The sequence below is a fragment of the Balaenoptera physalus genome (genome assembly GCF_965194825.1).
Source record: "Balaenoptera physalus genome assembly, chromosome: 10".
Lineage (NCBI taxonomy): Eukaryota > Metazoa > Chordata > Mammalia > Artiodactyla > Balaenopteridae > Balaenoptera > Balaenoptera physalus.
The window spans coordinates 59,073,653-59,096,913 of record NC_138889.1 but is presented as its reverse complement, the minus strand read 5'-3'; the positions used below and the strand labels follow the sequence as shown (position 1 = coordinate 59,096,913).

General features: G+C 38.0%; 1 protein-coding gene across 12 annotated transcripts in view; it reads left to right on the top strand.

Annotated features, from left to right (window-relative positions):
• The window catches only part of EMSY (EMSY transcriptional repressor, BRCA2 interacting), an 81,158-nt gene extending 66,190 nt beyond the window's left edge, over positions 1–14,968 (top strand). For 6 of the 12 annotated variants that reach the window (XM_082477810.1, XM_082477808.1, XM_082477807.1 and 3 more), the window contains 6 exons: positions 188–343; positions 1,364–1,405; positions 4,083–4,234; positions 6,213–6,776; positions 7,742–8,242; positions 12,014–14,968. In XM_082477810.1, the coding sequence (XP_082333936.1) occupies positions 188–343; positions 1,364–1,405; positions 4,083–4,234; positions 6,213–6,776; positions 7,742–8,242; positions 12,014–12,208 (1,610 nt within the window). In that variant the 3' untranslated portion in view covers positions 12,209–14,968. The remainder of the gene's footprint in view (positions 1–187; positions 344–1,363; positions 1,406–4,082; positions 4,235–6,212; positions 6,777–7,741; positions 8,243–12,013) is intronic. The other 6 variants (XM_082477811.1, XM_082477809.1, XM_082477805.1 and 3 more) reach the window with 4 other exon arrangements.
• The last annotated feature ends 8,293 nt before the right edge of the window (positions 14,969–23,261 follow it).

Sequence of the window (23,261 nt, the reverse complement as noted above, 5' to 3'; positions counted from 1 at the left end):
ATGGTTGCACAAGTTGTGCACTCTACAGCCATACATAGCAGTCTGCTCTTTTGTTTTCAATTCATTGACTCCTTAGTCACTGCCCATGTGGCACCCCAGAGGTCTTGTTCATTATTCCCGAGGACAACTCTGGTTTTAGTACTTGTTTGTAATAAAAGTTAATTTTTCCCCTGACTTTTTTATACAGTAAAGGAAAAATTGGAATCTAAACCAAGACAACCCACTATTGACTTGAGTCAAATGGCAGTGCCTATTCAGATGACCCAGGAAAAGAGACATTCTCCTGAGAGTCCGTCAATTGCTGTGGTAGAGTCCGAACTAGTTGCTGAATACATCACTACTGGTAGGTGTCCTCTTAAAAAGCAGTATTAAGGTAGGAGAGCTACATTTCTGGATTTCATGAGATGGTTGTTTTGGGGAGAATATATTTTTTATACTTCTAGATCTCTTCCAGTTTTCTCTGAGAGCAAATTCACATTGTCCTTGGGATTTACCCTGTCTTTAATGACTAGGCGGAAAAAATCAATAGGTTGTTAGAAAGTTTGCTAGTAATATAAAACTGCAAGTTGGCCATAAATAACATCTGTGAACATAGGGCAATAGTTGTAGTGAGAGGATAGAATATCTTTTATATAAGAATAAATATTCATATGCATCTGGATTTTTTAGTTTTGGGGAAAGGGAGGTGGGTCAAGGGAGAAAGAAGGTATAAAAGCCAACCCTTTTTTTAAAATGTAAGGAAAAAAATGTGGAAAATTTTAAATCCCTGTAAATACTTAGGAGTTCTGGTGGAAAGCACATTAAGTATTTGTTTAAAATGTGGTCTGGCAGCAAAACACTAACGAAGTTTTTGGATGGCATATGTAGAGAAGTGGAGCAGGAAGGATAATAGATTCTTTCATGTTCTGCTGAGACCACACTTGGAATACTGCTTTCTGTTTTGGACACTTCATTACCTTGAGATTTGAAATAGTTCAGAGAGTAGTAATGTGAATAATTAGGGGTTAGGAGAGATAATTTATGAGGCAGTATGTAAAGAACACCTGTCTTATGTTTTCTGTAGCAGTGATTAAAAAAGAACAAAAAGTTACGAATATTTGAAGGATGTAAATAACAAAGTGGAAAAGGAATTCTTTGGCATTTTAGGAGATATTGTTAAGACTAATGGGTTAAAATTGCCTAAAGGGAAAATCCAATTAAAGATTATGGAAAGCCATCTATTATCTTTCTTTAGAGCTATTTAGCAAAAAGCAGAGTGTAGTATGTTGGGGAAATCAATGATAACCTCTGGGGATAGACTAGATTATCAAACAGTAAATAGATGAAAAGACCTATGATTTCTTCCCTTACTTATCCTTTTCAGAACGCACTGATGAGGGGACAGAGGTTGCTTTTCCCCTTCTAGGTAAGTGGTGTGCATCCATTTGTAGTATAACCTAAGGTAAAATATGATTGTTTGAGGGGGAAACCACTTAAATGGATGCGCTCTACTCTGATCTGGTAGAGGAAAGGTAAGCTCTACTCAGTGAAAGGGAGAGAGACTTTCCTTTTGCAGAATACTAGGATTCTTTCTGAGAAATGAGCAGTTTGACATTGGAAAAATGAGCTGTTTAAAGAAATAAGTGACTGTTTTATGGTGTTTACATGGCCCAGTTAAGGTCACTAGAGCTGTTTTCCAAATATGCACTCTGTGACCTCCCTTCCATAATCTCCTCCCATCATATCCTCAGCCTCACTGAGTTTTTTCTTTGACTTCAAAGCCAGCTTTCTGGCCCTGGCCTCTTGTATCATCCTGCAATGGATATTATTTTTCTCTAATTTTCTGCACTCTGGGGAATTACTATGAAGAGATTTATAGTATCTTGAATGAGGATTATTTTTAAATGGTTTTAGTTGATCATCTATTAAATCCATTTCATTTCTTAATAAATTTAGTGTAATAATTATGAAGATTAGTGTGGGCAACAGAAATCTGCCATATAATCTGATAATTTCATCAGAAATTATATTTATGTACTATTTATTTTTCAAATGTCATTCATTTCTGATGATGCTTATTTACATCAGTAAAAAACTTCATTAATTTGCTTGCTTAATTTTAATATTAGTATGATTTGTTTTTTCTCTTTTTCAGTTATATTATAAATGATTCAATACTTATTTTAATATAAACCTTTTTTTCAGTTTGGTTGAGCACATATGAAAGATTTTATTAACACATATAATTTAAAATGTACATATAAAGCATATTGTGAAATACAGTAAGATACTGTAGTACATTTATAAAAGAGTACTGCTGGTGCTACCTATAACCTCGTATCACATGTAGGCATATGTATAGCAACAATAGAAAAACTGCATTTGTGAATTTAGATAGAATGTGTTATAAAAATAAAGCTTGTTTATATTTCACTGGCTAGTTTTAAAGTTCTATACTATAACACATAAATGGCACTTTTACACTGATTTCTGTTGTGTTCATCTTACCCTTGGGCACCCCACTATGACTTTTCTAAGTATGGAACCACTACTACTTGAAATTGTAGATCAAGATATATGAGAATTAGAACCACGGATTATTGAGAGAGTTTTGATATTCTCAAAATCCTTAGCTAATTTTACAGATTTATTTTAATCTGTTCCTGATTCAAAAAGTTGGTTTCCTAGTGACCATAAGCATTTTTAAAGGTCTGTAGAATAAGAAGTGATGATTGTTTATACTGTTTAAAAAGTTGAAATTGAGGAGACTTCCCTGGTGGCACAGTGGTTGAGAATCCGCCTGCCAATGCAGGGGACATGGGTTCGAGCCCTGGATCAGGAAGATCCCACGTGTCGTGGAGCAACTAAGCCCGTGCGCCACAACTACTGAGCCCACATGTCACAACTACTGAAGCCTGCATGCCTAGAGCCCGTGCTCCGTAACAAGAGAAGCCACTGCAATGAGAAGCCCACGCATTTCAACAGAGTAGCCCCCGCTCGCCACAACTAGAGAAAGCCTGCGCACAGCAACCAAGACCCAACGTAGCCAAAAATAAATAAACACATTTAAAAAAGAAAAAAAAAGTTGAAGTTGAGACTGATTAAAAGTGGTAGTTTGGCATCAACGTAGATGTATAGTTTTACATCTATATATAAATGCAAATATAAATGTATAGTTTACTCCATGGGACCTTGTAGCAAGAGAGTAAGAGGTGGGGTTGTTTCCTAAACTATACTCTCACTCACTTGTGTCAGATGAGCCAAATTTGAATAGATGAAAGAAAGAACACTGACTTTTCTGTTATTTTGTTAACTTTATATTTTAGTACTTAACAATTTAAGGACCATTTTCAATTCATTACTTCATTTGGTCCTCTTCTAAGAAATAAGTTTTTATCCCAATAAAAAACCAAAAATAAAACAAACAAAATAAAACCTCTAAATTTTAGAGGTTAATAACATAGAGTTTAAGTGACCTCTTCAAATTCACATAGCCGGTTGGTGGCAGAGCGGGACAGAATCCAGTTGTGACTCTTGGTCCAGTTCTCCTTCTGCAGTATCACCTTGACCTCTTACATCTTTAGGGTATGAGACAGTGTCACTTTATATATAAAGGAGTGAATGCTTCTGGTTTTTCTGTTGCGTTTGGAACCGGGACCAAGAGATTAAAGAACTTGTACTGTCTCACTGTCCTTAAAGATATTAGTCTGGGATTTGATTGCAGAAACTGATTGTTGTTTTGTTACCTTAATGGGGTAAAGGTCACTGGAGAAAGAGTACAACTCATAGGAGGATATAACTTTAAGGGATTTGTTCCTCCTTTGTGATGATAGTTTTCACAGTGCTTCCATATACATTTCTCATCTCATCCTTCTAATAGCTCTGTTATTCCCGTTTTACAGATGAGGACACAGAGTCTCAGAGAAGATAAGTGACTTTTTCAGAGTCACACAGCTCATAAGTGGGCAGACTCTGGTCTTCTGCCTCCTAGTACCACACTTTCTCTCTGTGATGCAATCTCACAGACATTTGTTTCAAATGACTACTGGTTACAGATGCTGTGGTGATTTCTGGAGAAATATCATCACCTCCTCTATTTTCAGTCAGCCATCGCTCCCAGCCCCAACAGCCCTCCCAGCCTCAGCGGACCCTCCTCCAGCACGTGGCTCAGTCACAGACCGCAACACAGACTTCGGTGGTGGTGAAGTCCATCCCAGCATCTTCCCCTGGAGCAATCACCCACATCATGCAGCAGGTTGTATCTCTTCTTTTTCCTCCTACCTTCTGTAACTGCCTCCTTCCTGAAATAAGGTTTAGTTTCATCTCCTTTTGTAAGAGGGGAAATAACTGAGTTGAGGCGTGTTTGTATAGTTCTTTCATCTGTGAGGAGTGAGTAAGGGAAATGAACTGAGAGTCTTAACACCAGAAAGTAATTAAGAAATAGTATTCTTGGATCTTCTGTGAACTCTTAACATTTCAAAAGGGTGAGGCTATCTAGATGAATCTATGACATCAGGATTTGTCACTGTTTCTATGTATTTTATTGTTATGGAAGGATTTATCACTGAGGTAAGATTTTCTGATGAAACAGAAGTTGGCTTGTTTAGCTGTTTGTTGCTGTTGCTGGGTTTTTCATTTGTTTTACTCTTTGCTTTTATAATGAATCCTTATGGAAACATTAAGAATAAGTAGGTAAATAAATATTTGACTTCTTTCTTTTTTTTAACATATTTATTGATTATTTGACTTCTTTTACTATATGTGATCAATTGAGGAAGAGACTCACAGGAAGGAGAATGAATTAATATGAAACAGAAAATCTGGTACCAAGGGTAATGGGGAAAAGGAAAAAATATATTGATGACATTGATTTTGTGCCAGATACTGTGCTTTGAGCTTTAAATACCTTAACTTGTTTAATTCTTGCTATGATCCTGCAAGGTGGGTGAATTATCTCTCTTACAAATGAGGAAACTCATGCTCATAGCAATTAAATAACCTATTCTGGGTGGCAGAGCCAGGATTTAAACCCAAAGCATCCTGCCTCTATTATAAAGTTATATCATAAATATCAGATTTAAGCATGACTTATTATTAGTAGCCACATAAATTATCATCACTCAACTGGTAGAGGTTGACCCTAATTACAGGCAAACTACTGGAAAGGCAGTGAAGAAATTGTTGAATTAAAAACCTATATGCGTAAGGTCATTATGAGATAGGGGAGGGTTTCAGTTGAATCTCAAAGTTTTAAAGTTTAGAGTAGATGTGTAGCGTTTGACAAGGCAGTGGGAAGGATGGGGTTGGGGTGGATCTTCTGTCATTGAGGGAAGCCAGATGGCCAGAGGTTTTGCTGGGTGTCAGCTCTCAGCCTGGAGTTTGGCCCTTATCTGGCTGTCCTGACATTGACCTTTCTCAAGACACCCAGAGAGGTCGGACAGCTGGCCCTAACCATGTCACTCGAGATTGCTGCCTCCTCCCAACACTATTATAACTGACACCAGGCCATCTCCCTTTCTACTGACAGGAGCACTCTTGTCCCCTCCCCGGTCTCCTTCCCTCCTGGGAGCCAGGTCTCTGGGGAGCCATGGCCTGGTGGGCCTGGAACCCAAGCAAAGGGCGAGGAGGGCTGGGGCAGAGGGCAGTTCACGCAGACCTTGGTGTGAAGCCTGTCGAACCGTCTCCACTCGGAGCCGAGAGGCCCTCTGTGGGGATGGGATGGGCACGGCCTTCAGATAACGCCTACCTTCTGGACCGTGCTGGATGGGCGCACGGCCAAAGTGAGCTTCTCTGAACCTTGGCTTTTCTCTGGATGCCTCACTCCTGGGTTGCTGCGTTCTTCCTTTGGACAGGTGAAGAGCTCTGATGACCAGGCCAGAGAGCTGTGTCCTGAGCCAGGGAGCCTTTTCTTTTTCTGTGTCGTGCTGTGCTTGCAGGGCATCCTTATTTCTCTTACCTATAAGTTCTGGGCCCTCTAGGACTTTTCTTATTGCAGTGAGTTGGCCAGTTTTTGCAGTACTTAATGTTGAAGTACTAAGAGTTGAAATTATAAAAGTCTCAATCTAAGGCCCCCTTTAGGTTTAGAAACCTTGAGGTTTTTTGGTCTTTTTAGGTTCTCCCTTCTGAAATTTTTTTGAATGATTCTTGTAATCAAGTCTTTTCCAATTTGAGGAAAATGTAGCAATATAGGTGTTTTTCTTATTTCATTCTTACTTTGTGCCTTTTTTACTTAGGCATTAAGCAGTCACACTGCTTTTACCAAACACAGCGAGGAACTTGGAACTGAGGAGGGCGAGGTTGAAGAGATGGACACTTTAGACCCTCAGACAGGTCTGTTTTATCGATCTGCCCTGACTCAGTCACAGTCAGCTAAACAGCAGAAACTTAGCCAGCCACAGCTGGAACAGACTCAGCTGCAAGTGAAAACTCTGCAGTGCTTCCAGACTAAACAGAAGCAGACCATCCACCTGCAGGCAGACCAGCTCCAGCACAAACTCCCGCAAATGCCCCAGCTTTCCATCAGGCATCAAAAACTCACCCCTCTCCAGCAAGAACAAGCACAGCCCAAGCCAGATGTACAGCACACACAGCATCCCATGGTGGCCAAAGACAGGCAGCTTCCTACCTTAATGGCACAGCCCCCACAAACTGTAGTACAGGTGCTTGCAGTGAAAACTACGCAGCAGCTCCCCAAACTGCAGCAGGCTCCGAACCAACCAAAAATCTACGTGCAGCCCCAAACCCCCCAGAGCCAAATGCCGCTCCCAGCCTCGTCAGAGAAACAGCCGGCAAGCCAGGTAACGGAATATTGATAGCATGCAAAGTTAAACTTCTCTGTTCACGGAAAAAATGAGAACATCACGACCCTATCGTGATTAGCAGTGCATTCTCCTGGCAAGAGGAAACTCAAAAGCCTCATTACACTGGTGTTACTTTACCCCATCAGAAGGTTGACATTAGGGAAGAAATGCACGCGTTAATATAGGAAGAAAAAAAGCATAGCGCTCAGAACTTGATTTTCCAGGCAGTTTTTAATGAAATAACTTCAGCATTGATCAACAGTGCCTAGAAGCGATATCCCTAAATTATTTTTATTTTTTAGGTATAAAATATTTATTTCTATGCCTGTAAACTCTATTTCTGTGGCAATAATGCTAAGTAAAATATAGTCTTTTAAGGAGCTTCATTGACCGTCTTCCTTTGTAGTTTTACATCATCACCATTTGGTTAATAAATTTATCTTCTAGCTTTATCTTCTAGATTTTGGAGGAATTATCTGTGAATATTGAAAAAAAATTATATTACGGAAAATCATTGGCTTTGAAGTGATGTATGTGTGTATTATAAATACATATATATAGAATATGTTTGTATAAATGTATTTTGAAGCAGAAGATTGAAAAAAAACCCTACTTTTTATTTTAAAAAGCTGAAGATTATATGAAATAATTTGAGATCGGTTGAAGGTATACTGTGTGGGGATGTAAATCCCAAAGGAAAACAAGGCTGCTGTGACTTTTTTTTCCTTTACTGTTATGAACCTTGGCTGGCTGAACAAAGGTTCTTTTGACCCCTCCTCTTTGCTAGGTTTCTGACAAGTAATCAGATACTTTCCCATCAGCCCTCTTTTTAAAACACCGAGCTTCAAAATATCTTCCTAGTATACCGCACGAATGTTTCTTTTGCCATATTGTCTGGGGTGTTTGATAGGTTTTCTCAAAGATATGTAGCTGTAACACACACAACCCCAATTTGTTTTCAGGTGGAGCAGCCAGTTATAACCCAAGGATCCTCTGTTACAAAGATAACTTTTGAGGGGCGCCAGCCTCCCACAGTTACAAAGATAACTGGTGGCAGTTCTGTGCCTAAGTTGACATCACCAGTTACAAGCATATCTCCCATTCAGGCCTCTGAGAAGACAGCAGTGTCAGACATTTTGAAAATGTCTTTGATGGAAGCTCAGATTGATACAAATGTAGAGCATATGGTAGTGGATCCCCCAAAGAAGGCTCTTGCCACTAGTGTGCTCACTGGTGAAGCAGGATCTTTACCCTCCACCCATGTGGTGGTGGCAGGGATGGCGAATTCCACTCCCCAGCAACAGAAGTGTAGAGAGTCCTGTTCAAGTCCATCTGCTGTTGGCCCTCCCCTAACGACAAGGAAAATCGATGCACCAGGAGTGCCTACGACAGGCCAGTTCATGCGTATTCAGAATGTAGGCCAAAAGAAAGCTGAAGAGAGCCCAGCAGAAATTATCATCCAGGTAAGAATCGGAAGGAACACCAGAAACCTTGAGCATATTGGGGGTTGTGGGTTTGGTGTGTTTTGGGATGTCACAGGAAAAGTCAAGCCAAAATGGGAAAGAGATTTATCTTTGAGATGGCATGTGACAAACTTGGTTTACTACCTGTTACAAATTTACAAATTTGTACTTATTTTCTGAAACAAAGTCCTAGAAAATTGATAGATATTGTCACAACAGCACACCTTAGAGGCAGTCAAGGGCCCTGAGCCCATGTGTCTGCTTGATTCATAGATGCAAGCCACACTTGCCAGTGTTGACCAGCAAGTCAACCTACAAGATCAGCAACTTCCCAGGTCAAACTTTGGGCTCCCCAGTCTTTGCCCAAAGAATATAAGTAGTTTGTACTTCTGGGATATAACTGTGTTGTACTCCTATTTCAAGTTAGTTTCAGGGACCCTTTCCTTGCAGAAACACAGTTCTTGATCCAAATTTATGGTTTTCAGGACAATAAAACCTTAATTAACTGAAATGTCTGGAGAAACATGTTGTAAGAGAATGTTTCTTAGTAATTTAATTTTATGTCTAACTTGGGATTAACCGTAAAGCTTTGCTTTTTATTTCAATCATTGTATTATTGAAAAATCTTATTATGGTTACTGTCCTGCCCTGGTAAGTACAGGCTAGTGAACATGATGGATTATTCATTGACAGTAGAGCTAACTATGCCTCACATTCCCTTCATTTTAAAACTCATCTGTCATCTTGTATAACACATCCAGACTGAAAAGTTACACTGGGCCCAGAGTAGCTTTTAGAAGTTGTGTTTTATTTCCCTCTCTCCTTGCAAGGTATCAGGTTGTTCTCTTGACATTTATCGTTTTTGCTTGGAAGGTGTCAGAGCAGCACATTTTAGTTAATTGAGAATTTGGATTTATTGAAACGTGGATAGTCTAGTATTTACCGTAGACTCACTATTGTGTGACTTAGGTGTTCCTATAGTACATTTTGCCTTTCCTGCGATGCCAAGCCATGAGAGAATGCAAATTGACCGATGTTAATCCAAATATGATTTAACTTAATATGGGGGAAATGCTTAAATGCAAATAGACCTGGCCATTGAATTATTCAAATACTTTGTTCCTTCCTGTCAAAACAAATGTTAGTGAACTAAATAATCCTTGACCGAAGGATTTGTTATGTTTTTTTTCCCACCTGAAGAGGTAGGGTTTGGTGGAAAAGGAAGTTTCCTGGCTTTGCCATTCACTGTGTGACTTTGGGCAAGACTACTTAACCTCACTGTGCCTTCGTTTCCTCATCAGTAAAATGGGAGTAAGGAATGCCTACTTTACACGATTGACATAAGGATTACACAAAATTGAGATGAAGCACCTAGCACAGTACCTGGCTTGTAGTGATTGCCCAATAAATGGTAGCTATTACTATTTTTACTAAAATTTACTGTGGCTCCTGGGAGTTTAAATTGGTATACTCACTAAATTGAAAATAATTTTGAATAGCTTATTTAGAAACTATTTTCTGTACTTTGTGAAAAGGGGTGAAAATGTAATTTGCTTCAGGTATCAAGGATGATAGCTAATGAGTGGGTTCTCTACAAGAATACTCAACTAACTTTTAGCATGTACCATATGCTGGGTTGCTGTGCCAGAGGGAAGAGCAGCATAGTGATTAAGAACCAAGCTTTTGGAGTCAGAAATGCCTAGATTTGAATCTCACCTGTACTCCTTAACCACATTGTGGCATTGAGCAACAGAGTTAACCTCTGTCCCTGTGATGAAATGGAAACAGTAACACTTACCTCACAGGGTTGTTTTGAGGATTGAGAAAATGTATATAAAGCAGCTGGTTAAGTGTCTGATATAGAGTAATACTCAATAAGGATAGCTCCTGTTATTATAATCATCACTAATATACTATGAGAACATTTTCAGGTCTCACTAGTTATGCTTAGCTTTGACCCAAAGTATTGATTTTTACTGATTTAGTAAAGTACCTATTGACATGAGTGAAGGAAGTCTGCAGAAGTTCTTTGATTCCTTCAAAACTATTCTGTAAAAATTCAACATGTTTAATATTAAACGCTTTGTAGACAGATAATCTGTATTTCATTTATTCATTCATTCATTCATTCCACATGTATTATTTAACCTCTGTCTTCCGGGCACTGTGCTAGGTGTGAGGATAGAGGAGTAAACAAAATGAATGTATCTTCTGTTCTGAAGGAGTCTGTATATGTGGAATTGATAGAATTTTAGAACTGCAATGATCTTTAGAGCATATCTTCTCTAATTATCTTATTTTACACAAGATTAAACTAAAGCTCAAGGAAGTGAAGTGACTTTTTCAGAGGTCCACAGCAAGTCAGAGCCAGAGCTGAACTAAAATTCTGACCCTACCTGAGACTTTTTCACAATGATTAGCTATATGGAACAGGGGCAGGAGGGTGAGGGAAGACAAACAAAAATACTTCAGCACCCTAGAATCAATGCCTAGGCATCTTACACTATTTTCTTGATAGTATTAAAATTAAATTTGCATCTTTAAACAACCCTCAGTAGAAGGTTGTTTTGGTTAGGTATATTTTCAAAGTGCTGATATTCAGCTTTGCTCTGGGGTTTTTTATGTTAAAGATACATTATTCATTTGGAAAGTATTGATCATCTAATGTGTGCCAGGCCCTGTTTAAAGTTATGGGCATCTAACACTGAAAAAGATGGTCGAGTTCTGTGCTCTGGTCCATACTGTCTTGGATCTTACATTCTAAGGGTGAGAAGAAAACAAAGAGATGATAAATGCAATGAAGAAAATGTAACAGAACATAATAGGGGTGGGGGGTGGGATCGAGCCAGTACTCTGGTTTCCTTTCATAGAAGGAAGGCTTTTCAAAGCCTTTTACTTTAAGCATTTGAGCTAAGATGCAGATGACAAGGTGGAACCAGCCGTGTAAAGATTTGGAGGAGGAGTATTCCAGGAAGAAGGGAAGAACTAGTGCAAACACCCTATGGTACAAGTGAGTTTGGCATAAGACTGGAGCCATCCATGGTAAGGCTTTTGATTTCATAGCAAGTACAATAGGAAACAATTGTAGAGTTTTAAGTAGGGGTATGATATGAACTGATATACCTTTTAAGAAGGTATATAATAAAGTTGAGAAAAAAGAATCTGACAAGGCAGTATGGCCTAATATGTGTTTATCTATTGGTATTTTTATTGTTCAAAAGACAGTTTTGTCCTCCCTAGTCTTATTTTCAATAAAGATTGTTATTATGTGACCCAAACAAATAACTTCCCCTTTGAACTACCAAAGGGCTTAAAATATATTGTGGTATCAGCAGATTAATCATTCATCTTACAGATAATAATAAGCAAAATCTGATTACATTTACATTTCAAATATGCTTAATGACCAAATAAAAATGTCCTTCAAAGTCTGTCTCTTGAATTAGGCCCAGACTTCAGCCTCCTTTGTTAGAAGAGGCACCATCAAGCAGTGGAAAGATCACTTTGAGTTGTAGAGGACTTGGATTTGAATCCTGGCATCCTGGCATTAACGCTGACCAACTGTGTGACCTTGATTAAGTCGCTTACTATCTTAGTTTCCTCATTTGTAAAATGGGAATAATATTAAGCATCTAGCACAGTGCCTGGCATCCAGTAGTTGTCCAATTAATGTCAGTTTCCTTTTTTCCTTCCTTATTGTTGTTGAGAAATCCTCCTGTCACCTTTTTTTTTTTTTTAAACCGTAAAGCTCTCCTGTGTCTTCTCTTTCAGGCCATTCCCCAGTATGCTATTCCTTGCCACTCCAGCTCCAATGTGGTAGTAGAGCCCAGCGGGCTCCTTGAGCTAAACAACTTCACCAGTCAGCAGTTGGATGACGATGAGACAGCAATGGAGCAGGACATAGACAGTAGCACAGAGGATGGAACCGAACCCAGCCCCTCTCAGAGTTCTGCTGAACGGTCCTAGTGTTTTGGACACAGGAGTGCACTTTAAAACCTACTTGGTTACCAAGTGTCCAGGGAAGCCCTTGTATTTTGATGTCTAAAGAGAGCACTTTGCCCATGCTTAGGCTGTGGACCCTGAAACAGCAGTGTTTGAACAAGAATTGCTGCAGGAGTAGCATTTTAAAACAAGATAAAACTCACAGGGGAATGTACTTTTTTTTGAAAAAAGAAAAAGATGCACATCTACAGTGACGTGAGACATGATATTCTTTCTCTGTTGGACCATGGCTAATGGAAAAGTTTGTCTTGCAGTGGAAAGAGACTTTTCCTGTGAATGTTTCTCAGCTGGTTTCTACTGAGCAAAACACCATCAAAAAAGGAGAATGTGAATAGTTTGTATTTTGAAACAGTGTGTCAGGAACAGTTTTTTTAAAAAATCTTGTATGTTTTTGCAAATCCCTGCAAGTGCTGAATTGGTTAACATTTTACATCTGCTCAGTTCATATTTTATAAAATAACTAGTTCTTTAATACTGGCATTAAAGAATCCTTGTTAGACGGTAGAAATCAGGTCCCTAACCCGTGGGAAATGCTTTTTGGGTGGCTTGTACATTCTCACCAATTGTATGCTAATTTATTGTGTTGTTGTTCCTTTGTGCTCTAGGCAGCACACTTGCCTTCTATTTATTTAAATGTAAACATTTCAAAGCAGGCCATATTCCTTCTGACAAATTTCCTGTAAGCCGGGATTGCCTACCTTTTCCATCTCCGAACCTCCCCCTTCTCCTTTAAGAAAGCTTAATGAGAAAATGTTTCATTGTGAAACAGAGGAAAAGAAACATTTTCTGATCCAAAGGAAATGTTCAGTTATGTTCAGGAAAACAAATTATTCATATGATGCTATCTTAACATTGAAATTGCACATTCATGTTGGACTGAGACTTTGAAAATAACTTTTACATACTTTTGTTTAACCCCCTTTGAAATGTATAAAAAGTTCATTTACAGTTCTAAATGTAATGGTTTTAAACATTCTACCTTTTTAGGACACGATTTGTTTAAGCAATATGTTTGGGTCTTGTGTTCACTGTCTGTCACAAGTAGAGTGAGGGGTAAGAGGGTGGGAGGGTAAGAGTCAGTTTTGACAAGTTGTGGCAAAGGAAACTATACTTTTCATTTTTTAAAAATGTAAATAGAAAAATTTTTAACGGTTTTATATAGATTTCACTATAAATAAGCATTTTAAGACTGACAAATGTTGAACTGTACATACATATATCAGCATAACTGCCCAATTTTTTGGTGCTGAAGTACTGTAAGTAGAATTCATCAATGGTCTCCTAATTTTTACATCTATATCTGGAAAAAAAGAACTGTGATCCTGTAGTTAATAAATTCCCACTGGAGTGACACTGAAGATTTAAACACAAGCATTCACAAGATGCACTGATCTCTGGTAGTTGTCATTATTTCTACTACGTGATAATGACTTATACCCATAGATGGAGCTGTTGGTTATTATTTTGTTGTACAAATTCACGTTGAAAAGACTTTGTGACTGCTTCTAGTTAAGTAATTTTTTTTAACCTCTTGGGTCATAGACTTCTTTGAAAATCTAATTATACTATGAACTCTCTCACCAAAAAGATACACTTGCCAATATACATGTTAGGTTTTGCATACATTTTTAGGTGTTCATGGGCCCCTTAGCCTATCCATGTATTCCAGGTTAAGCCCTCTGTTATGGTCAGTCCATTACTTACAGATGAAAGTTTTTATAAAATAAAATATCTTTTAAATATTCATGCATCAGGTAACAAGAGCAAACTTGAATAAAGTCATTATGTTCTACTTCTACATATTCTGGCACCATAACATACCTGTGTCCCTTTGAGAATTTAGCCTTAATATGTTTCAGCAACTGAAATGGCAAATGAAATTTCCATAGTCTTCATTTTTAAAAATTAGTATATATTTTAACAAACTATCAAGTGAGGGATATAATCTTTTTTCTTTTAAAGTTGTTAATTTCAAGGAGAGCATGAATTTCAGTTTATTCGACAAATATTTAAGCATCTTCTGTGTGCCAGGTGCTATTCTAAGCACCAGGAATATACCGTAGTGAATAAACAGAAAATCCTACCCTAATGGAGTTGATAAACAAGGTTACCTGCTGATGAAATGGATACGAAGGCTAAAGGAAAGAGGTAACAAGAGTGGCTCTTAGATTTCTTGATTAAGTAGGTGGATGGTGATGCCATACATGGATCTCCAGGCATACTTTTATTGAAAGTCTTAGCATTAGATCTATTAGTATTTCATATGTTTAAGTCCATAAGTTAAATGTAAATTTAAGTCATCCACGTGAAGGATATTCAGAGATTACAATGCAAATGCTACAAAATTAATAAAACCCTAACTGTTAAAGACAGTGATCAGAAAAATCCATTTGGCTTAAAGTAAACGTTGATAAATGCTTCGTACTGCAGATGCAGTTTATGGTGAACTTAGAGAACTTAAAAAAAAAGTAGCAGCTTTGTTGAGGTTAATTCACATGTCACACAATTCACCCATTTAAAGTATACAGTTCAGTGGTTTTTTAGTATATTCACAGAGTTCGGCAGTCATCACAACAGTCAATTTTAGAGCATTTGCATAACCCCAAAAGAAACCCTGTACCCCTGAAACCACCACCACCCTAGCCCTAGGCATCCACTAAACTAATTTCTGTCTCTATGGATTTGCCTATTCTGGACATTTCATATAAATGGAATCATACAATATGTGGTCTTTTGTGACTGGCTTCTTTCACTTAGTATAGTGTTTTCAAGGTTCATGTTGTAGCGTGTATCAGTGCTCCCTTACTTTTTATGGCTCAGTAATAGTCCACTGTGTGGATATACCACATTTTATCCATTCATCAGTTGATGGGCATTTGGGTTATTTCCACTTTTGCGCTCTTATGAATAATGGTGTTACGAACATTTGTGTACAAGTTTTACATAAATTTTCAATTCTCTTGGGTAAATATCTAGGAGTGCAATTGCTGGGTCATATGGTAAGTATTTTTAACAATGTGAGGAACTGCCAAACTCTTTCCTACAGTGACTACACATTTTACATCCTTGCAAGCAGTGTAGGGGAGTTCCAATTTCTCTGCATCTTCACCAACACTTGCTATAATTTGCCTTTTTAATTATAGCCATGCTAGTGTATGAAGTGGTACCTCATTGTGGTTCTGATTTACATTTCCTTGATGGCTAATGATGAGCATTTTTTTCATGTGCATATTGGCTGTTCATAAAATGTCCTTTGCCAATTTCTCAATTGAATTATTTTCTATTTTATTATTTAAATTGAGAGCTTTTGAAGTACAGAAATATTACTATTCTTAAGAGAAAAGTAAGCTGTTTTCTGGAAATTAATTCATCACCCTTAAAATCTTAATCAGGTTCTCTTTCTTCCTCTCTAATGTAACAAATTGCTTAACATCCTTAAAACTGTACAGAGCTTTATAGTTGAAAATGCTTATAAATACATTTCTTTGTGAGGTTCTGTCAATAGCCTGCTGGGCTAGGATACCTCAGTAGCGCCTGGGATATTGCAAAGGAAATAGTGGTCAGGTGGTCTGGATTTGAGTCCCAGGCTACTCTGTTTATTGGTCATATGAACTTGAGGAAGTCACATTCCCCATAATACAAAGAGAATATTTCTGACCCCATAGGATTATTGTGAAGATGAAATGAAATAGTTTATGTAAAAATGTCAGGAATTTTTTAAAAAGCAGATTCATCTCAAAAAAATGCCAGGCACAGAGTTACGTGCTGTATTTTTTTAAGTCTAGTATTTTACCACTCCTACTCTATAATAGAAAACTGAGGGCTCGGAGAAAAATGATGTACCAAAACTCACAAATTAAGCGCTAATAGGTATCATGCCAAGTCACACAAGTTGCTGCTTTCTATAGAGGGGTGTGTGTGCCACGAGACACAGGACTGGCCTTTGGAAGGACAGAGGAACTTGGTGCTGGTCTATACCACGATCTTTTTGCCAGCCTTACTTGCCTTCACACAGAAGGACAGAGGGAGGACAGAAGCCTTTGGAAGGACAGAGGAACTTGGCGTTTGTCTATAACATGATCTTTTCACCAGCCTTACATGCCTTCACACACAGGTGCTCAATTCAGTTTGAGTTTAATTATGTGTCATAAGCTCCTGCTAAGAGGAAGTGGAGTAAAAAAGCACCATATAAGCAAGGCCTTTCCAAGAAAGGATAGTGAAAAAACAGTCTTCTGCCTCTGCTTGCAGGTTTGTAAGCCTTTAAGTAAGCGAGGTTTGACGACCTATATATGTATTGAAAAAAGAAACACTGTGGATTTTGTACTTGTGAGAAGGCTCACTCTGCCTTTTTCTCTCTTCCTTGCTTATGTATACACTGTAACTGAAAACATGTGCTTGCTTTGAAAACAAAACAAACCAACAAGCCTTGGTTTGAATCCTGACAAGCCATGTGAGTTTGGACAAGCTCTCAGAGGCTTAGAACAGCAGAAGATGGAATGAATTATAATACCTACTTTTAAAAAAGACATAGATGAGCAATATTCCTCCCAAGTGGTTCTTTCTGACTTTTCTTTCTCTTCCTTCAAATAAATAGTTACTGGGTACTTTCTTTGGGCTGACATCGGGGATACAATTGTCAGCCAGGGGGAGAAGCCCCTGTCCTCATGGAGCTTCAGCCTAGCAAAGGAGATATGTTCATCAAAGATCACACCTAAATGTATTCAGTTCTAAATGCCATGACAGAGAAATAGTGCCATGATAGCGTATAAATGGGAAGGTTGGGGAGTTTCCCTCAGGAAGGATTGTTTAAACTGTAATCTGAAGGAAGAGGATTGAACTAGGCATAGAGGAGGGGGACAGCTGTCCAGTAGATGGACAGCAGATAAAAAACCTTATGGTGGAAGGGGAACTTAGGCCAGTGTGACAGCAGCGTGGAGAGCAAGGGCAGTGAGCATGGTGGGAGCGGAAAGTGGAGACCAAACTATATGGATTTTGCAGCTTATTATAAAGGTTTGGGTCTTTTTTCTAAGAAGTCATTAAAAAGTTTTAAGCCATTAGAGCTGGTAAAATGAATTAATACATCTACAAAATATTTGGAGTTATGTTGGTCCATTGGAACAGAAAAATAACATTTATTTTTTGATGCTAGTCTCATCTCCTTATGTCCTTTTTCTCTTAACATCTTCAGTGGTTCCCCAGTACTGTAGTATAAATCTGGCATTCAAGGGTCTTAGCCAAAGCTTCAACCTACATTTCTAGATTCGTAACTCATTTCACTACCCTGGCCTACTGCCTATCTCCCCCACCGCACACACAGTTTATGCTCTGCATTAGAAAGTCTCACTCATTTCTCAAAGCCCAGCTTGAATTTCACCTCCTTCACTAGGACTGTCCAGATCTTTTCAAGGAGGATTCATTCCTCCCACCCCCACCCCCCCTCCCCCACTGCTAGGTTCCTCTAGCATTTTGGGAGAAACACGTGTTTACTAAGCACTTAGTTACCTACTGTGAACTATTTGTATTGCATAAGGATCTCCTTTATAGGCTTTTTTTTTTTTGTCAGTACTTAACGCGTTGCCACTTTTCTCTTCCAATAACTGACTTTTGGCTTCATTGATTCTATTGTTTTTCTATTCTCTGTTTAATTTATCTCCATTCTATTCTTTATTATTTCCTTTCTTTTGCTAGCTTTGGTCTTAGCTTTTCTTCTTTTTCTAGTTCCTCAAGATGTAAAGTTAGGTTATTGATTTGAGATCTTTCTTTTTAATGTAGGCATTTACAGCTATAAATTTCCCTGTGCATTGCTTTTGCTATATTCCATACACTTCGGTATGTTGGGGTTTTTTTTTTTCATTCATCTCAGATATTTTCTAGTTTCTCTTGTGATTTCTTCAACCATTGGTTATATGAGTGTGTTGTTTAATTTCTACATATTTGTGAATTTTTCAGTTTTACTTCTTTTATTGATTTCTATCTTCATTCCCATAAATGTTCTATCCATGATTGAAAGTGGTGTACTGAAGTCTCCACAGGTCTCTATTGTGAAACTATTTCTCCCTTCAGTTTTATTAATATTTGCCTCATGTATTCTGGAACTCTGTTTGGTGCATATATCCTTATAATTGTTTTGTGTTTTTGATGAATCAACCCTTTTATCAGTGTACCTTGTGGTTCTTTGTCTTTTAACAGTTTTTACTTAAAGTCTGTTTTGTCTGATATTTAGTTTAGTCACCTCAGCTCTCTTTCGGTTACCATTTGCATGGAGTATATTTTTCTATCCTTTCACTTACTATCTATTTGTGTCTTTGGATCTAAAATGAGTCTCTTGTGTATAGCAGATTTGATCTTTTTTTAATTCAATCTGCCAATATTTTTGAATGGAGAGTTTAATCCATTTACATTTAATTAATTATTAATAAGGAAGGATTTACTTCTGCCATATTGTGTTTGTTTTCCATATGTCTTATACCTTTTTTATCCTCCATTTCCTCCATTACAGCCTTCTTTTGTGTTTAGTTCATTATTTGTAGTGAAATGTTTTGATTCCCTTCTCAATTCCTTTGAGTATTTTTTTAGATATTTAGATATTTCCTTTGTGGTTACCATGGGGATTACATTGAATATCCTAAAATTATAGCAATCTAGTTTGAATTGATACTGACTTAACTTTGATAGCATACAAAACTCTGCCCCTATAAAGCTTCATCCCTTCTTTATGTTGTAATCACAAATTACATCTTTATACATTGTGTGATCAATAACATATTTATAATTTTTTAATGCATTTGTCTTTTATGTAAGAAGTAAAAAATAGAGTTGCAAACCAAAATTATAATAATAATAGCTTTTGTATTTGCCTATGTAGTTACTAGATATCTTTAGTTCTTCATATGGCTTCAAGTTACTGTTGAGAGGCCTTTTGTTTTAACCCGAAGGACTCCCTTTAGCATTTCTTTTAGGGGAGAACTAGTGGTAATTAAGTCCCTCAGCTTTTGTTTGTCTGGAAATGTCTTAATTTCTCCCTTATTTTTGACAGTTTTGCCAGATATTGAATTCTTGATTGACAGTTTGGTTTTTTTTTTTCTTTCAGCACTTTATATATGTCATCCCACTGCCTTCTGGGCTCCATGGTTTCTGGTGAGAAATTGGCTGTTAATCTTATTGAAGAGTCTTTGTACATGACAAGTTGCTGCCCTCTCGCTTCTTTCAAGATTGTCTCTTTGTCTTTTGACAGTTTGATTATGATGTGTCTTAGTGTGGATCTGTAACCTTATCTACTTGGAGTTCATTGAACTTCTTGAATGTGTAGATTCATGTGTTTGTCATTAGACTTGGGGAGTTTTCAGTTATTATTTATTTAAATATTCTTTCTGCTCTTTCCTCTCTTTCTTCTCCTTCTGGGACTCCCATAATGCATATATTGGTCTATTAGCTAGTGTTCCACCGGCCTTTTAGGCTCTGTTCATTTTTCTTCATTCTTTTCTCTTTCTGCTCCTCAGACTGGATAATTTCACTTCTCTCATCTTCAAGTTCACTGATTCCGCCTTCTGCATTCTCAGATTCGCTGTTGAGCCCCTCTAGTGAAGTTTTAAAAAAACTTATTTACCAACATCTCCCCCATTTTCCTAGCCCCTGGCAACCACCATTCTACTCTCTGCTTTTACGAGTTCTACTTTTTTAGATTCCACATATAAGTGAGATCATGCAATGTTTGTCTTTCTGTGTCTTGCTTATTTCACTTAACATAACGTCCTCCAGATTCAACCATGTTGTTGAAAATGACAGAATTTCCTTATTTTTAAAAGTTGAATAATATTCCATTGTATATATATATATATATTACACAACACACATACACACACACACATTTTCTTTATCCATTCATTTGTTGATGGACAAATGTCTTAGCTATTGGGAATAATGCTGCAATGAACATGGAGTGCAAATATCTCTTAGAGATACTGATTTTATTCCCTTTGGATATATACCCAGAAGTGGGATTGCTGGACCATATGGTAGCTTTATTTTTAATTTTTTAGGAACCTTTATACTTTTTCCATGATGTTTTCATTTTAATAATTGTATATTTCATCTCCAGAATTTCTGTTTGGTTCCTTTTTATAATTTATCTTTATTGATATTCTCATTTTGTTTAGACATCGCTTTCCTTATTTCTTTGTCCATGTTATCCTTTAGCTCTTTGAGCATATTTAAGACTGTTATTTTAAAGGCTTTGTGTAGTAAGTCCAATGTCTGAGTTTTCTGGGTGGCTTTCGGTTAATTAATTTTGTTCCTCTGAATGGGTCATACTTTATTTTTTATTTGTATACTTTGTGATTTTTTTTTGTTGAAAAGTGAAGATCTGAATATTATGATGTGGTAACTCTGGACATCAGATTTTCCCTTTCCCCCTGGGGTTTGCAGGGTTTTTTGTTTGTTTGTTTGTTTTGGTGTTTCTTTGTTTTTGTTTTTGATTTTGATTGTTAAAAGCTATCGTTCACTTGTCTAGTGACTTCTCCTATTTTTTTTTCAGAAACTGTTTTCCTTTTCATGTGTGGTCACTGAAGTTTCTATTCCTCAGTATGTATTCAACTAGTGTTTGACAGATATTTCCTTGAACCCCAGGAGCTAAGCAAACACACACACACACACACACACACCTCCTTGTATTTGCAGATTGGCTTTGTGCTGTGGCCCTTCAACACTTACCCAGACTTCCACTGAGCTTAGAGACCATCCTGAGGTGAAAGCTTGAGGTCTTCTCAGTTTTTTTTCCTAAGTATATGCATGGCTTTCTAAATTTCTCCTTATATACAGGTGCTTTTGAATGCCCTAATTTCAAAAAAACAAAACAAGACAACAACAACAAAAAACCACACCCAAAAAAAAAACACTTCCCCAGCTTTTCTTCCCAGTCCTTAGGTGGTTTATTGATGTCTCAACCATAATCTTTTGCTTCAGGTGTCTGCAGGTTGTTTGTCAGCCTTACCATGTTTTCAACCAATGTATGCTGCTTTTTCAGCCTGAGTTCTGATTTAAGTGAAACAGCAATGAGTGCCTTGCATCGGTCCTTCAAGTAGCCCTGAGGCAGGTTAGAACAGATGTACACAATAATTTGCAAATAAGGTTTGCTGTGCTCCTTCCAGAACCAGGAACCAGGGTCCTACACTGATAACATGGACATCTTTAAGACTACTGCCAAGCCCGAGAGAGGATAGGGTGAAGGCTAGTAAAATGCCATAAAGCTTTCCTATGTTTTTTTTCTGTCTCATTTTTTTTATTGTGGTAAAATATACATAACATAAAATTTACCATTTTAACCATTTTAAGTATATAGTTCATTGGCATTATGTACACTCAGATTGTTGTGAAACCATTACCACTATCTGTCTCCAGAACTTTTTCCTCATCCCCAACTGAAACTCAGTACCCATTATATAATAACTCCTATTCCTGCCCCGCCCCCCCAGCCCCTAGTGACCATCCTACACTTGTCAAGTTGCCTTTTGCTTGATTCAGCATTTAGTTATTGCTGTAAACCTTTGACTATATTCCAGAGTCTGACAAAGTTGGTTCTGACAGTTTCTGCTTGTTTTTCAGTGTTTCTGTGGGATGATGGGAGCTTGGAGCTGACTACTCCACCATTTTGCTGGCATCATCATCAACACAAGATTTTGTCATGAGCTATTTGGAAGAGTAGAATAGCCGTTAACTGAAGTAGGAAAGACTGTGGGAAGATCTAATTTTTAAAAAATTAAGTTATATTGGAGTATAGTTGCTTTACAATGTTGTGAAGGTCTAATTTTGAAGGAGAATATCAAAGGCTCAGTTTAGGATAAATTAAATTCAAGATACCTGCTAGACGTCAAGTGGAAAAGTCAAGTAGATAGGTAGGGAAGAAAAGAGGTCCAAGGGCTGATCCCTGGGCAGTCCAGCACACAGGGGTCAGGAAGATGAGGCAGAACCAGAAAAGAGACTGAGAAGGAGTGGCCAGAAAGATGGGAAGTAAAGCTGGAGATTGAGGTGGTAGTATCTTGGAAACACCTAAAGAAAGCTGCTGAGTCAAATAAAATGAGAACTCACAGAGTTAGCCATGTGAAGTCATTGGTGACTTTGGGAAGAGCAGTTATGGTGGAGATAGGGACAAAAGCTGGAGGAGAACGTGAAGAGGAAACTGGTGACTGAGAATATAGATAATTCAATGAGTTGCTGTAAAGAGGAGCAATTTCTAGAAAGGCAAGTGGGGTCAAGAAGTCTGTTTTTTATTTTAGTTCTGTAACTTAAGGAAATGGGATTCCTGATGGGATCGATCCGATGGAGAGGAGAAGGTTTATAATGCAGGAGAGAGGAGAATTGCTCGTGCACTGTTCTTTATTGTTTTTTTATAATATAAATTTATTTGTTTTATTTATTTATTTTTGGCTGCGTTGGGTCTAAGTTGCTGCGCAGGCTTTCTTATTTGCTGAGAGCAGGGCTACTCTTCATCGCGGTGCGCGGGCTTCTCATTGTGGTGAGCGGGCTTCGAATTGTGGTGGCTTCTCTTGTTGCGGAGCATGGGCTCTAGGCGCGTGGGTTTCAGTAGTTGTGACTCGCGGGCTCTAGAGTGCAGGCTCAGTAGTTGTGGTGCACAGGCTTAGCTGCTCCGTGGCATGTGGGATCTTCCCAGATCAGGGCTCGAACCCGTGTCCCCAGCATTGGCAGGCAGATTCTTAACCACTGCACCACGATGGAAGCCCTCGTGCACTGATCTTGAATAGTGGGAAGGGAAGGGATTTGCGGACATGCTGGGTTCATCCATTACAACAGAAAAGAAAGAAGATATTCAGGAACGGATGCAGGTAGGTGGGTAGATAATATTTGCTTCAATTTTCTGTTGAGTCTCAAATCCATATCTACAATATTATCTCTTCCCTGAGCCAAAACCAACTGCCTTGAGACATCCCCAACTGGATTTCCTATAAGTACTTCAGCATCAAGTTGTCCCAAACCAAGAAAGATCAACCCCTTTTCTTCTAAT